The sequence below is a fragment of the Gavialis gangeticus genome, unplaced genomic scaffold (genome assembly GCF_001723915.1).
Source record: "Gavialis gangeticus isolate Ggan-Ray unplaced genomic scaffold, GavGan_comp1, whole genome shotgun sequence".
Classification (NCBI taxonomy): Eukaryota; Metazoa; Chordata; order Crocodylia; family Gavialidae; genus Gavialis; species Gavialis gangeticus.
The window spans coordinates 28,784,342-28,799,928 of NW_017729022.1; the positions used below are offsets into that span (position 1 = coordinate 28,784,342).

The window sequence follows — 15,587 nt, forward strand, 5'->3', positions numbered from 1 at the left end:
AAGGATGTGGAGAAGCTTGAGAGAGTCCAGAGGACAGCCATGCGCTTGACCAGAGGTCAGGAAAACAGACCTTATGACAAGATGCTGAGAGCCATGGGACTTTTTAGCTTGGAAAAGCGCAGGCTCAGGGGCGACCTGATGGCCACCTATAAATTTATAAGGGGGGTTCACCAGGACCTGGGGGAACGCTTGTTCACCAGAGCGCCCCAAGGGATTATGAACTGTTATAAACTCCTGCAAGACCGTTTCAGGCTGGACATAAGGAAGAACTTCTTTACTGTCCGAGCCCCCAAGGTTTGGAATGGCCTGCCACTGGAGGTGGTTCAAGCACCTACTTTGAATGCCTTCAAAAGAAACCTGGATATTTTTCTTGCTGGGATTCTATGACATCAGCTCACTTACTACCCCTGGGGCAGGGGGCTGGACTCGATCTTCCAAAGTCCTTTCCAGCCCTAATGTCTATGAAATCTATGAAACAAGGAGCAATGGTCTCAAATTGCAGCAAGGGAAGTTTACGTGAGATATTAGGAAAAATTCTCACTGGGAGGGTAGTAAAGCACTGGAATAGATTACCCAGAGAGGTTGTCGTATCTCCATCCTGGTGGTTTTTAAGACCTACCTAGACAAAGCCTTGGCTGAGATTATCTAGTTGGGGATGGTCCTGCTTGGAGCAGGGGGTTGGACTAGATGACCTCCTGAGGTCCCTTCCAACCCTAATTATCTATGAGTCTATGACACTGTGAATGCAAGTATTTTCCAAAAGGGTTGTTCTTAGTAAAAATGTACCCCTGCCCTCACGAGGTTTTATTTAACACACAAGTACATGCTTGTGAGTCGGTTCTAAATCCCTATGCATGGTATTACTCACTCAGCCTCTTTGCTAGAATGATCACTTCCTCCCGAGATAAGACTGCTCATATTACACACTAATATACAAAATAAATAACAGAACATATATAATATATTTAACCCTTTTTAACATTCTTCCTTTCCAACCAGGTCAGAAATTGAGCGTCAGTCTTACCTGGTGAGTTTGTTTCACTGTCTGTATCCATGGCAACTTCTTCATAGTTGTCATACTGATAAATCCCTCCTGCACTATCAGTAGACTGCTTATCTAAGGACCGTCTCAAGTCTGTATCTGAAGACTAAGCATACAAAAAGTGCAAGTCAGATTATTTTAAATCATTTTTATTTGCTTTGAAGTCATCCTAATATTGCTAACTGCCTTTTTAATCAAGTTCCACTTGGGAAGAAAGAAGAGAAATCTAACAGGTAAAGTCATAACTTTCTCCCTGTAACTACAAGTAGAGACTGAACAGGTTTCGAACAACATTTTTTTGGAAAGGGGGCCAGGAAAAAAACCCCGTCTCTACTGGTCTAATCAAGAAAGAGTACTAGAAATACATTACTTGATCTGATTGGACCATAAATGGCGTACAGCGCACAATTCCACACAAGGAAAATATAATCTGTTTACCAAAACTCCAAACTCAACAATACAACACAGAGGCTGCATGACACGACGTGAACATCAGTGTAAATGCAGACATGAACAATGCACGGAACTTGGTTTTGTTTCAGCGTCTACTGTCACTTCCAGGGTGACAGAGACAAGGTTATAGAAGTGATACACTAGATATTGACAATTCTATATTCCTAGTTTTCAGAGGTTTGCATTTAGGTATCCCTCTACATTCTGGAAAGACAGTTAGACAGCATTAAATCCTAATGTAACAGCTGTTTTTCTGATCACTCACTTGACTCTGTTCACCGATAAATGTGCTTCTGCAGTTCAGCTCTTTTTTGGAAAATGCTGATTACCAAGTCTGGCATCCAAAAGAGCCATTTTAAAATTCAGCTACAATGTGGTATTCTCAGGGCTATAAAGCCAGAACTACATTAAGTACTTCTGAAATAACACTTACCTATCACTTATTTGCAGATATATAAAATTTATGCAGAAGTTGTGACATGACCAAACCCACAGAGGAGTATCTGTCAGATCAGGATTAAAATAAATTCCTAGATCCAAATTCTATACTTCACTAAACCATTATTTACCAAAATCATGGATCTCAGATATGAACATGTTTATCCAATGCAGTATCACAAAACCATTCTGTATCACCTTGCTTCTTGACCTTCTTTTTCCTCCAACAAGTTTCATGAACCGATTATATTGCTCTTCTTGATTTGAAAGGTCTCGAATTTTTCGGATTTCTTCTTCTCTTTTTCTTCTCTCCTCCTCCTCCTCCTGTTTTCTCATATCCTCTTCCTTCTGACGTCTGTCTTGTTCCTTTTGCTGCTGCACCTTTTTCCATGCCTTTGTTTGTTGTTTCTTCAAAGTTTGCTTAGCTTTAAATAAAAATAAATGTATTTAACAACTTCCAGGGATGAGCACACAGGTCCCCAAAGGCTACTCTTAACAAGTTTTAAGAGACGAGGATGAAAGGTGCTGTACAAATGCAATGTAGTGATAAAGACCCACAACTATCATCAGCCACCTGACATAAGATATCACATTCTGGGCATCAGAATACCTAATACTGCCAGTCACTTCAATAATACTAAGCACATTACCTGGAGCGCTAGTTTTTCTGGTTGAATGTGTTTTTGTACTGACTTTGACTTTCTGTACAGTTTTAGTCTTTGTTAATTTCTCTTTGCTTTCCTTCATCACTTGTTGTTCTTTCTGCTGCCATTTCTTACTGGCAGACTGCAGTGCAAGAAGTCGAAGCTGCAATTCAGACATCTCTTCCTCCTCATCAAGCAACTTCTTGCAAAAAAAAAAAAAGGACAATTTAAAAGTCATTAAATGTGTCGTTTTTCAATTTCACAAAGGGCTTTAAAATATATACAACCACACATCTTTAAGTGTCTTATTTCAATGAAGCGATAAGATTAAAATCCTGCTATCCATTTCGTCATCAGTTTTTGAAGAGTAATACTGTCAAACAAAGTGTAACCTGACTTCACAATTTATAAAGAGGAATTAGAGGGACGTCAAAGTACAATATTCCAGACATAGAGCACTTTACCTTCTCAGTTGTTACATCTGAAGTGCTGAGCTTTCGTACTAACGTTTGTTCTTTGTCTTCTTCACCTTTAAAACAAAACCACACCTTTTTAGACAAAAAACAAAACTGCAGTTTGCACAGAACTACATGAAAATGATGTGCAGATCTGAAGCCACATTATATCATCCACATTACCAATGCATTTGAGTTAAGATATTAGAAATAAAGTATAAAGATGATTGTTACAGACACTAGCAAGTTTTCAAATACAGAAGAGTAGAATTAGCATAACTGATCTTACTTTGAGAAGTGATAGTATGAGAGCATATATTAGTCCATTTTGTTCTTCTAGTAAGTTTCCATCTTAATATGCTTTTGCCCTCCTTTTTCCTTTTTTTTTTTTTTTTAAAGTTACCCAGCCTGTTTTATATTATAAATGGAATAAAAGCACCACTTGCCAGAAGACAGACACTTTTACTGAAGCAGTAACAATCAATCAGCCTTCTTATGTACACAGCTGAGCTTGGTTGGCTCCACCTCGAATTGAGGAAGCCCAGGCCATCGCAACATGTCGTTCTCAGCATCTTAGAGAATTAAAACTAAGATCCAAATCTAGTGAACCACCAAAAGAAAACACTTCCCACACAGTTGCCCAAGAAGGGGAAGAGAGGTGTAACAGGGAGAGGTTGAGCAAAAAACCCAAAAACAACCCAATAAAACAGCCTAATATCTCCTAAGACTCTCCAGAAACCTCTGTTGTTATACTTTTCCGCCCACCGGTTGTATAGGCACCAAATAGAAGGGAAAAAAACATACTGAACAACAAATCTCCAAGATGCGCTCTCTCATATTAAATGCTTTGGGAATGTACATGTTACAATTAAGGCCACTCGCACTCCAAACTGGGAAGAGAAACTGACATTCAACCTACTTCTTTCTGCGCCGAGTATTAGCACCTCTTCCTTAGCACCTACCCCTCCCTTCCAAAAAGGGAGAAATACTAAGGCAAAGAGTCCCAAGGAAATTTTTTCTAGACAGAACAAGAAAATGAAACTATTCATCTCACACTGTACATTCAGGCACTGTTGGACACACACACGAAACATTGAGAAATGCAATGCTGCCAGCTATGCTTTACTTTGAAATGCTCACTTTGAAAGGCTTATTACACAAATCAAAGCCTAACACAATAAAAATGTTTTAAAAAGCACATGAAAGGGGTTGTAAAGCTATCTGAAACCACTTTAGAAATGAAAAATAGGTTAAACAGATTTCTTCTGTCAAGGCCAGTGACAAAGCAAAGAAATTAAAATACTGATTCCAGTGCTAAAACTTTGCACAAGTTTCACTTAGCCTGAAGAAAGTTAACAGCGGAGCCCAGTTATAAACTTGTTAACACTACCAAGCTTCAAAGCAGAAGGTCAATCATAAACACGAGTGAAACATAACTTGTATAATCTGAGAACAGCATTGAATTAATGATGCTTCCATCCCCTTTACCTATAGCTTTGTTTATGTGCAGCAAAATAAATTAATCACATTTCTTCACATAACATGCATCAACGATGATCTTTAAGAGTTTTCTTCATGCCAATTCAACTAAAATAGGAACAGGTGTCATCAACACCAAAAATGAGTCAAACTCAGATGAGAAGATAAAAGGAAAAACAGGCTAAGACCACAAAGCATTCTAGAGTATCCTGCAGAAAGCTGTAGAATCTTTGCCCACAATGACCCAGGAGTGGTTAAAAATACCAAACATTTTTTTCTGGAATTTAGAATAGTTTTTTCCAACTAAAATGAACACACACAAGTCCTGAGAATACTCTTGTTTATAATTCTCCATCTAACTAACCCAAACTACGTACAATTATTTTAAGAGATACTCATTAATTTTCAGTAACAAGCCACAATGGATGGTCCTGCTCTCAGACCTTTGGGTAACAGCCATGCCACAGGCAGCTCCTAGCTAAACACTTGTTTCAGAATGTGTACCCCTGAGAATGCACCAGAACCCACGGTTTTAATATATATTAGCAAAAAGGGTAAAATCCATTTCTGTTTGGTAAGCAGTTAATTACCATGCATTATAATTGTTAATTTGGGGGGGAGGTGTTTTTTTTTTGTTTTTTTTTAGCGTAAGAGATAGGCTACTGGTCATTAAAAGGTCATCGACAAGTTTATGTAATCTATTACTTTTAAATTTTTTATGCAATGTGTTTAGCTCATTAAATTAAGTGCTGTGCATAAATTAAAAATAAGAGTTACACATCTGAAGAATACAGTATTTTTTCGGACCACTAGCACATGTTCCGCAACAGGGTTGTCCAACTGGCAGCTTACGGCCTGCATACCATCCTGGAGGGGTTTACCCATGACTTTCAAGAGCTCACTGGGCATTGCTCCCCCTCACTGAGCTCCTACTTCTGATGCTGGGGTCTCCCAGCTCCGCATCACTCCCTCCAGCTTCCCACTTCCTACCCCCACCACTGAAGCGTGGGAAGGGAAGCCCACAGGATGGAGGGAGCCTGCAGCCAGGGGTGCCAAGGGGAGCCTGCAGGGGCACTAGCTCAATGAAGCAGTGGGGGCAGGGGGAACATGGCATGGCACAGGGCACTAAAGCAGCACATCGTCCCCAGCCACCTCAAAGTTGGACAGGCACCGTTGTACAAAACAGAGTTCTTAATTCTTGTTTCTAACCTTCAGAGCCTGTACAACCTATATTTACGTACTACAATGAGGCTTTACACAAACATAAAAAAGCAGACATGACAGAGACCCAACTAATGTAATTTACTCAAATCCAGTTTAAAATAACCTTAGGAATAACTATAGTAAAACCAGGTGTTTTGTGTTCACAGTTTATCCTGGTGTCGCTATTTACTTAAAACAGACAGGCTATTTTACCCATTCTTCCATCAGCTGGAGAAAAAGCACTGCACACAATGCTTACTGCATGCAGCAACCACCAGAGCTGCACACCTTGCTTCTCTGGATCCCAATGTAATTTACATCAACATACACAACCAACATAAGTTTCACCTGTGTAAGTCTGTTGTACGTCCAGGCCCAGCTTTGTTTTTCTAGTTTAAAAACTTGTTTGGTTTTTAAACAGCTCTATTTTTTCCTTTGCATTTTCTTCTTTACATTCTCTTTACATTTATTTCTTCCTAAATTCTACAGCTTTTTCCACTGCTACCAAGATCTGACCATTTTTTGAAGCCCACTATCAAAGTCATGTCACAATCTTTATTTACCATTCCAGTTAATTTAGTGGGATAATCTTCTGAATCTTCCCACTGCTCCTCTTTCATTCCCGTATCTAATACCAAACGGTAAATTCATTTTCCATACTCTTACTTCAATTCAAGTCCCTTCTTTCAATCTCTTGATTGGTTCCCTGCCTCCTACCAAATCATTATTCAAAAACATATTCATCCTAGACTCTTAATTCTTAAAGTCTTTATTTTTTCCTACTCCTAATGAATCACTCCTTTACACTCTTCCTAGTTTCCCTTATTACTTTGTCTCCCAGATCCATTTTTTATGCTCTACTACAATTAAAAACAGCCTTCCACTTTTCCATCCACCCTTTGAATCCATGTCTTCCATGAATCTTTCTTACCTCTCTTCCCTAATTTCTCCATTGCCCACCCTACATAAACTCAATATTGCAGCAAAGGGAAATTCTTAATGTAGATATCAAATCCCTAAACTGAGTAAGATCACCACCAAATTTGAATCCTTCACTTTCAGCTTCGAAAAGGGAACACAGTGTCTCTGTACACTACAGCTTCATGAGAAGGAAGCTAGAAAGGAGACCAGTAGAAAAAACAGAGTGTTACACAAAAGTCCATGATTTCAGCCATCAGCATCATGCTCAAAACTCAAACATTTTTTACTATGCTATACCTAAGTTTGTTCTGGTCAGACACGATGAAGAATGTCTTGCATTCAAAAGGTCCATCCCGACTATACAGTTGGTCCAATAAAAGATAGTCACCCTAAAAATCCTTGCCTCTAGCATAATTTCTGGACCAACAAGGCTACAGCGCCACTCTTATACTACCATAACTATCAATACAGTTAAAAATAATAATAAAATGAAGTGGCCTTGCTTTAGAGAGTGTTCTCTCTTGAAGAGCAAGTAACATATGGTATAATAGTGATTTAAAACAACAAATACAGTTTAGGGTTTGTCAAAATTAAACCTACTACCCAGCCAGTAGAGGAGCAGAATTAAATAGTTTAATAGGAACACCAGCAAACCATTTAACTAGCGTTCACAGGCCAAGCATCATTCTTAAAACCCATATCTGACCTTTTATCAAAACCAGCATATAAAGGATATTGTTAAAAAAATTCTGCATTACTTTACAATAGTTTCATAGTTTGTAGGGTCAGAAGGGACCCGAGCAGATCATCTAGTCTGACCCCCTGCCATGGCAGGAAAGAGTACTGGGGTCAAATGGCCCCAGCAAGGTGTTCATAGCCTCCTCTTAAAGACCTCCAGGGTAGGAGCCAGCACCACTTCGCTTGGAAGCTGGTTCCAGATCCTAGCCGCCCTGACAGTGAAGTAGCGCCTCCTGATATCTAGCCTAAACCTACCCTCTGCCAGCTTGTGACCGTTATTCCTAGTCAATCCTGGCAGTGCTTGGGGGAACAGGGACTCCCCCAGTGCCTGCTGGTCCCCTCTGACTAGTTTGTAACAGGCCACTAGATCCCCCCTCAGCCTTCTCATGTGGAGGCTTAACAGGGTCAGGTCCGTAGCCTCTCCTCATAGGGCCTGCCCTGCTGTCCCCTAATCATGCAAGTGGCCCTCCTCTGGACCCTCTCCATGTTGTCCACATCCCTCTTGAAGTGCAGTGCCCAGAACTGGACGCAGTACTCCAGCTGCGGCCTGACCAGTGTCGCATAGAGGGGGAGTATCACCTCCTTGGACCTGCTTGAGATGCATCTGTGGATGCATGACGAGGTACGGTTGGCCTTCCTGACTGTATCCCCACACTGCTGGCCCATGTTCATCTTGGCATCAATGACGACTCCAAGATCCTTTTCTGCCTCTGTACTGACAAGAAGGGAGTTCCCCAACCTGCAGGTATGGTGCCGGTTGTTCCTCCCCAGGTGCATCCCTTTGCACTTGTCGATGTTGAATCCCATCCTATTCTCATCCGCCCACTCTTGTAACCTGTCTAGGTCCGATAGCAGCCTGTTCCTCCCTTCCAGCATGCCCACATCCTTCCCCCCCCCACAACATTAAAATGGAAAATGTTTGGAGCACTACCATCTTCGTTTAAACTTTTGACACTAAAAAGCAATCATCTCATCTGTCTTGTTGTCTTCCTCAACCCTCTGCACAGACAACTCACTCCCAAAAACTTCTTCTAAATGGAATAAAGCCATTTATCACAATTTTTATATTCTGGATCCAACTCCCAAAATCTTTATGGCGTTGAAAATACACTGAAAGATTCAAGATTTAAAATGTCTAGATGTTCCAATTCTTACTAGGTCCAATATTCTGAAATACCTAGTAAAATGTGAAAGATCTTTTGGCAGGCTAAAGCAGATGGGGAAATATACCATAGTTACCTTGACTAGATTCTCCAAGTTCAGATTTTTGTGACAGTTGTTTTGTTCCATCTTTAAGTTTTTTCAATCTGCTCCTCTCAGCTGGTGTAGTCAGTTTTTGTCTGAGAGGTTTCAGTTCAAATGCCTGAAAGGTTATAACTTGATTTTTCTCCTCAGGAGATACTTCTTTTATAGCATCTTTTGTAATACTGACATCTTCTACAGCTACTTGGTCCTCAGTGTCTGCAGTTTCAGCACCATCTTGATGCTCAGTTTCTTCTTTGTTATTCTGCGCAAGTTTTTCATCTTTATTAATGCATTCAAGCTCAAGTTGAATCTGCTTGTATTTCAAAAGCAGGTCCTCAAAGCTTTCATCCACAGAGTTTTCATTTTTAGATGAGTAGCTCTGTTTTCTAGATGGGGATCTTCCAAAAGTTTTGGCTGAATTATTTGTTAAGAAAAACTAAGATTAATACAATTTCTTCCCTTACTAGGGCAGACGTTAAGATGCAATTAACAATAATTAACATTATGAACAGATTAAAATGTGACCTCACATTTCAATTTCACACTGAATGGTACCTAGATACCTGTTACTTTATACACTGTTATGATATATAAACCAGTACATTGGCCAGATTAACACACGGGTCAGTTAAGTGACGTCTGCCACCCTGCTCAGAAACTCCCTTTATATTTCTTTCATAGAACTTTCTAAATCAAGGGTTGGCAGCCTACAGCCACGGGCCGGATCTGGCCTGCAGATGTTGGGGTTCAGCAGCGGGGAAAAGAGCTAGCTGTGGTAGGAGCTCTCCCCATGTCACCACCAGGAGCAGCGACAGCTAAGGGCAGGTCCTGGTGCCCACATACCCCCATCTCATCCAACATGGGTCATTCTAGCCTACAGCCAGTAAAAGACTGCTGAACACTATTCTAGATTTGTTTCTGTAGCTACAAGGAAAATTTGCCTTTTTATTTATCAGATTTCTGTTTATTATTACAGCTTCTTGAATTGCTAAATAAGTATATCTTTCTCTACAGGTACAATCTCTATTTTGCTAGAACCACACTGCAGAGTCAGATACTGAAGAGGCACAACACGATGGCTAAATTTGCTCAAACCAAAGTAGTAAAAATCAGACTTCTGGGATTCTCAACAGACTCCCCCTATAATTTTGAATAATTAACAACTTCATTCTGACTCAGCTTACCCTTCCATAAAAGACTGAGCTCTAGCCACAGCACAGTTAAGATATATAGCCATTGTGAGTCAACAAATTGACTAAAGACAGGAATAATTAACAATTAATGGAACACATGAAGAGGCCATGGCTTCAAGATTTGACAACACACAAGTCAGGAATGACACTGGGAGAACTGAAGTCACTACCCACTTAGGAAAAAAGTGTTCTAATTTACAGTGGGTTGTACATATATGGTAAGGTTTTTCTAGGCAGGGGGCGGCAACCTATAAGCCATGGGGCTTCTGCTGCCTTTTGGCAGCTGGGAGGGGTGTAAAGAAGCCACAGTAGCAGCAACAAAGGTGGGGAAAGCAGCAACTGTGACTGCAGTGGCATGAGCCAAGGTGGAAGTGACCACTACTCAGAACAAAGCTTCCTTAAAGCTCCCTCCACTCCAAAATATAGTTGACTCTTGTTCTAGAGCAGAGGTTTTCAAGCTGTGGTCTGCGGACCCCAAGGTTCCACAGACTACATCTAAAGGGTCTGTGGCAGATAACTACAATCAATCAAAAGTATATGAATACCCAACATTTACAGAAGTATCCAATTACCCATGGGTGCAAACTTCTCACAAGACAATCACACCATCTCTCTCAGTTCTAATACTCAAATGGAACTTACAAAAGACCTTTTGTAGACAAGTCTACGAACTGCACTTCATAAACCTACTGGATACAAAAAAAAATCATGGCCTCAATATAGACATTGGATTTATGACACATTACAACCTGCATGACATCTGACTCACCAGGTACCTGCCTGAACTTAACATTTACACTTCCCACCACCCCCTGCCCCCTCCTTCCTTCATCTCTACCCTTTGTTTTCCTAATTTCCCCCTATTTACTTTTTCAGGTTGCCTCCCTTCTACCTTGGAGAACTCATTATTAGTACAGCAGAATCTCCCTTGCTTACCTTTTGCATTCCTTCACCCATTATTTCCCCCTCATTGCCCTCCATCCCTCCCTTCTCTACCCTTTGTTTTCCTAATTTCCACATATATTCTCACTGACCTCCTGTCACACTTTAACTTCTTTTATTCCTTGGAGATCTCAGAACAACAGCAGAGTCTCCCTATGTCTGAAGAAGGGTACCTGTGTCCAAAAGCTTGCAAATAACTTTGTTCCAACTACTTAGTTGGTCTAATAAAAGATATCACTTCTACCCAAAGAACCCTGCCTGCCTTGGTAAGCATAAGAGTTTTTAACATTAGAATTTCTTTCACTCTAGCCTGAACTAGTTAAGTAAACCTTCTGTTGGTCTCAGTTTTAATAAATTATATTTAAACAGAAAAAAACAAAACAAAAAATACCTGTTTCTACCTTCTTTACGTGTTGTGACAACTGACTTGAGATGCCCCTCCAATGAGGCTGACCACTGCTAAATCCAAGCTGCAATTAAAGTGCAACCAATTTTATTTTTGTAGTTATTCTTTCAGTTCAAAGATGGGGTCTATTCAAAATCGTAATTATCTTCACAGCATTTCAAAGTCAGGTCAGCCCATTTGATCAAAATGGGCACAAGCAACTTGGTCATGAAGATGTAAAGAATCTTTGATAAATATCCTCCAAGAACAGTTTAGCTTACTCCAGAGAATGTTTCTTATTACTATAACTTGTCAACCCTCAGCACAGTATTTAATCTGGATAATCTCTGTCAAAAAAGCTTGAAGCCACAGAAGGCACACCTATTGTTACTTGAAGTTCTGTACACATTTAAACAGAAATCAAACTTCTTTATAACTGTGCTGCAGAGAACCTTAAACCACAAGAAGTTTGGTAGTCAGAAAATTCATACTTTTAACTTTTGCCATCTTTACAATCAAGAGGATCAAGCAAGCATCTGTTCACAGTACTGATTTGGGGGCATTATCAGACAATTTTTAAGACTGATTTTCTAAGAGTCATCTTGTATGCCCCTTTATAGAAATCTGTTAAATTTAACTAATATTAACTATTTTGGATCCATTAGGAAACACTAAATCAGAATGAGCAAGTTGTTTTTAATAGATAAACCAAAGCAGGAAAAATATGAAAGGATTCCTATGCAATTCAAAAGGAGTGAAGCTGAATTCTTAAAAAATACAATTAAGACTGTTTCTACAAGTATTACCTAAGATTATGTTAAGGATGGCAGCAGCAGCCAGGAATGCACCGAGATAAAAAAAAAAACATGCTGCAGATGTTTCTCTTCAAAGCGCTTTAATTTTAGGTGCAAAAGCCAGATGAATTGAAGAAACTTTTAACAATTTAGAAATTAAACTGCTGACACGCCCAAAAAACCCACAGTATAAGGTCACAATTTATCTGTGGATAGACTACCACTCAAGACTAATTTATTTTCCTGATTTTAAGTCTCAGAAAGTGTTAGTAGAGGGCACATCTACATTTCTGGTACTGGCATGTAACATTCACACCCAGGCACATGCACACTTTGAAAACTAGCTGTAATTCAAACTAAAAATCAACTTGCACACAGAAAACTGGCTGTATTTGAAACTGAAAAAAAAAAAAAAAAAATCAAGCTGCACATGCATGACACACTTTGAAAACTGGTGGTAATTGACACTAAAAATCAAGCTGTAACCAACATAAGTTTCCTAGTAGGGTATGATGAAGGAAATGACAGCTCATTTTTAAAAGAACATGAGGAAATCTAAGTAAACTGGCTTCTATTCCAGGTGAATTTTGCTAAGCTGATCTAGAGTCTCTGCAGTACTTACTATACAAAACATTAATTGCAAGAAAAAAAAAATCACCACTTTCTAGTCTTTACTGATGTAAAGGTCAGGAATTAGGAAGCTTAAGTTTCATTTCCAGATCTACCTGCATCTTACTACACCACCTTTGGAAAACAAATAGATGTGACTTGCTTATTTTAAAATAAGCATCCTTGAATAAAAAGCACTACAGCAAAATCTTGTTATTCCCATGGGGAATCCAGGGTGCCGGATAACAGAATACGCGGGTAACCTGCGAGGCCACCTCTCGTGCCGTGTCCAGTGCGTCACCATCCCTGCTGCCACCCCTCCCTGTCCCTCGCAGGGGCAGAAGGGAAAAAGAATGGTTATTGTGGGGGCTTGGCAGCACAGGCTGCTTTCCCTCGGAGAAACCCGAAGTGGCACAGTGGGCACTTCTGGTTTCGCTTTTACCTTACAAGCCGGCATGCCGGTTAATAGAGCATGCTGGCTTGTAAATTGCCAGATAACGTGGCTTTTATTGTGTATAAATATTGACAAGATTAAGACATGCTCACAGACAAGCTAAACAGTTAACCAAAACCTGCTTTTTGTCAGTGTACATTCCCTCTCTGAAAAGTCTTAAATTAACCACTGTATTTACTCAAATCCAAGAAGGATATTCCCCCAACCAGCATGAAATAAAAAAAGCTTCCTCTTGGATTCAAGTAACATCCAAAGCTGAGGTGCCACCTGCCCTAGGCAGGACCAGCATGTTTGAAGGGGAAGGGAGCTTGGGGGATACTGGAGACTGCCCCTCCAAGCCCATGCCTGCTCCCCACTTCCAGCTCCTCTTCCTCCAGCTGTTCTCTAACCCTCCTTTACCTTCTGCTTCCACTTTGGTACCTCCAGCCCTGATCCTGTCCAGCCAGAGAGCTGCTGCTACTTTCTCCCTGGCTGGGCCAGGCTGGGGCCCAGTGCCCCAGAGCTGAAGCAGAAGGTAAAGCAGGAAGGGGTCAGGGAGTGGAGTGGTAGGCACAGACACAGGCATGGGGGGCGGGGGGAGAGGTTGGGCACAAGCTGCAGTGGGAAGCAGGGGCAAGGGACAGGCAACAAGGGCAGACAGGCACATCAGGGCAGGTGGCAAGGGGCAGGCATTGGAAGGGATCAAAGGGCAGAAGCATGGCCCTTCACCCACCACTGCTGCTTTCCCCATCGCAGAAGGGTTGGGGGGAAGAATTTAAGGCAGCCTTCTTGTTAGATTCTATACATGGAAGATTATAACAAATTTATAATCTCCCATGTACAAAATCTCATTATGGGGGAAGGATTACATTAACTTCAAAGTCATCTTGGACTTGAGTAAATACAGTATCTTTGGACTTGAAATAACATAAAAGGTATCACTTTAAGCAGTTGTTGATACATATTTATCCAACACAACCACTTGGCTTTATTAGGAAAGCATGCCTATTGCTGGTCACCTGTTTCAGCTAGCGCAGCTTAGCAAGATATGAACTGGAAATGTGGATCAGGGATGTCAAACATGAGTCTTACGGAGTGGATTAGTGGTAACTGGGGGCATGGCTTGGGAAGGTCAACAGGCCCCACTGGGCATGACCACTGGTAACAGAAAGACAAGCAGGGGCTGTGCTGTCCTGCAGCTGCCACTAGACTCTCCCTATTTTCCTCAACCAAAACCACATGGCAGCTAAACCACTGCAGCCACTGGCCCTGCAAATCCAACTCAGCGCCTGATGAATGCAACACCCTGATACAAAATCAGGACAAACTGTAACCTATACTATATCAGAAACCTTAGGAACGAGTTTTTAATCACCATTTCCAAAATTTGACTATATGCTATTTCTCTTTATGCTTCCACTTAAGCTATGATGCAGCTATACTGGGTGATAGTTCAGTGGCATTGACCGCTGACACTCATTGCCAGCCATGGGTGATTTTCCAGTTTTAGGCCAGGACACAGAATGAAGCAACCCAGAATAAGAGAAACTCTCTCCCTGGCCCTACCATTTGTGCTGTGATAGGAACAATTAATGTTGATATCTAAAATGCCTAACCTACACCCCATGTGCAATGTGGCCCAATACAGCGAGGGTTTGTGTGGCTTCACATACAAAAAAAGACTTTGCTACCTGCAATATTAGGTACAACTGTGTACGAAACAAGCTCTACATACACATCTCCCAAGGAAAGGTGGGTTATGCAACAACTATGACCAAGTTGGTAACACAACCTTGACATTGCTAAAAATGGACGCCTTAGTACCTCCTCTATAGTCCAATAAAGGCTATAATGAGTTTACAGACAGGACAAATGGCTTAATTGGACATATTACCATTTCCTCACCAAGACCTAACAGACTTCATAGCCTTCTTTTTTTCAGGCTGGGAACACAGCCACATGGGAGCCAGCCCATTAGGCCTTGCATGTGCAAGCAGGCTTTGTTGGCTAGATGGAACAGCTCCATGGGCTTTTGTTTGACACCTCTGATCAACATTACAGTTCATTTCTTGCTATGCTGCACTAGCTGAAACAGGCATACCTTCATACAGGCTGTCCATTCTCCCCTACACATTCTTACCCCATGCTACAAGGACTATTATCCCATTACTACAGCGACTAGAGTCTTATCCTGTTACTTGGATTACAGGTTGTGTGACACCTTTGTCCCTCTAGTTTCTTTGCTAGCCTGCCTCTCCCTGCACTCCCCCTCCCTTTCCCACCTATTGTATCACCCCCTCCACTCTGTTCTCTCCTTCAAGCTGCCCTTTTGCAGCACCTGGTGAAATGAACTCAAGTTCACAAAAGCTTGTTCTAAGCCTGTTTTGTTGGTTTCTCTAAGCTTGCTCTCTCTGTCTCTCATTTAATCTGTAAGATGCTTATCTACCCTGCCTTCTGCCTGACTTCAGGCTAACAGGACTGACTACCACCTCCCCCGAACTGAACCCATCCAGACCAGCACCTCTCTCCCCCGCACCTGGGGAAAGCACAAACTGGGCGTGGGGGGGGGGAGAAGGATGGAGAGAGGGAGTGAGGGAATAGAGGAGAAAGATG

General features: G+C 41.2%; 1 protein-coding gene across 1 annotated transcript in view; it reads right to left on the reverse strand.

The window, feature by feature from the left end:
- The window catches only part of ZFC3H1 (zinc finger C3H1-type containing), a gene marked incomplete at its 5' end in the record, with an annotated part of 90,274 nt that overhangs the window by 61,685 nt on the left and 13,002 nt on the right, over positions 1 to 15,587 (reverse strand). The window contains 5 exons of the mRNA XM_019515784.1: positions 1,025 to 1,148; positions 2,132 to 2,358; positions 2,584 to 2,779; positions 3,042 to 3,106; positions 8,613 to 9,032. Coding sequence (XP_019371329.1) covers positions 1,025 to 1,148; positions 2,132 to 2,358; positions 2,584 to 2,779; positions 3,042 to 3,106; positions 8,613 to 9,032 — 1,032 coding nt within the window. The remainder of the gene's footprint in view (positions 1 to 1,024; positions 1,149 to 2,131; positions 2,359 to 2,583; positions 2,780 to 3,041; positions 3,107 to 8,612; positions 9,033 to 15,587) is intronic.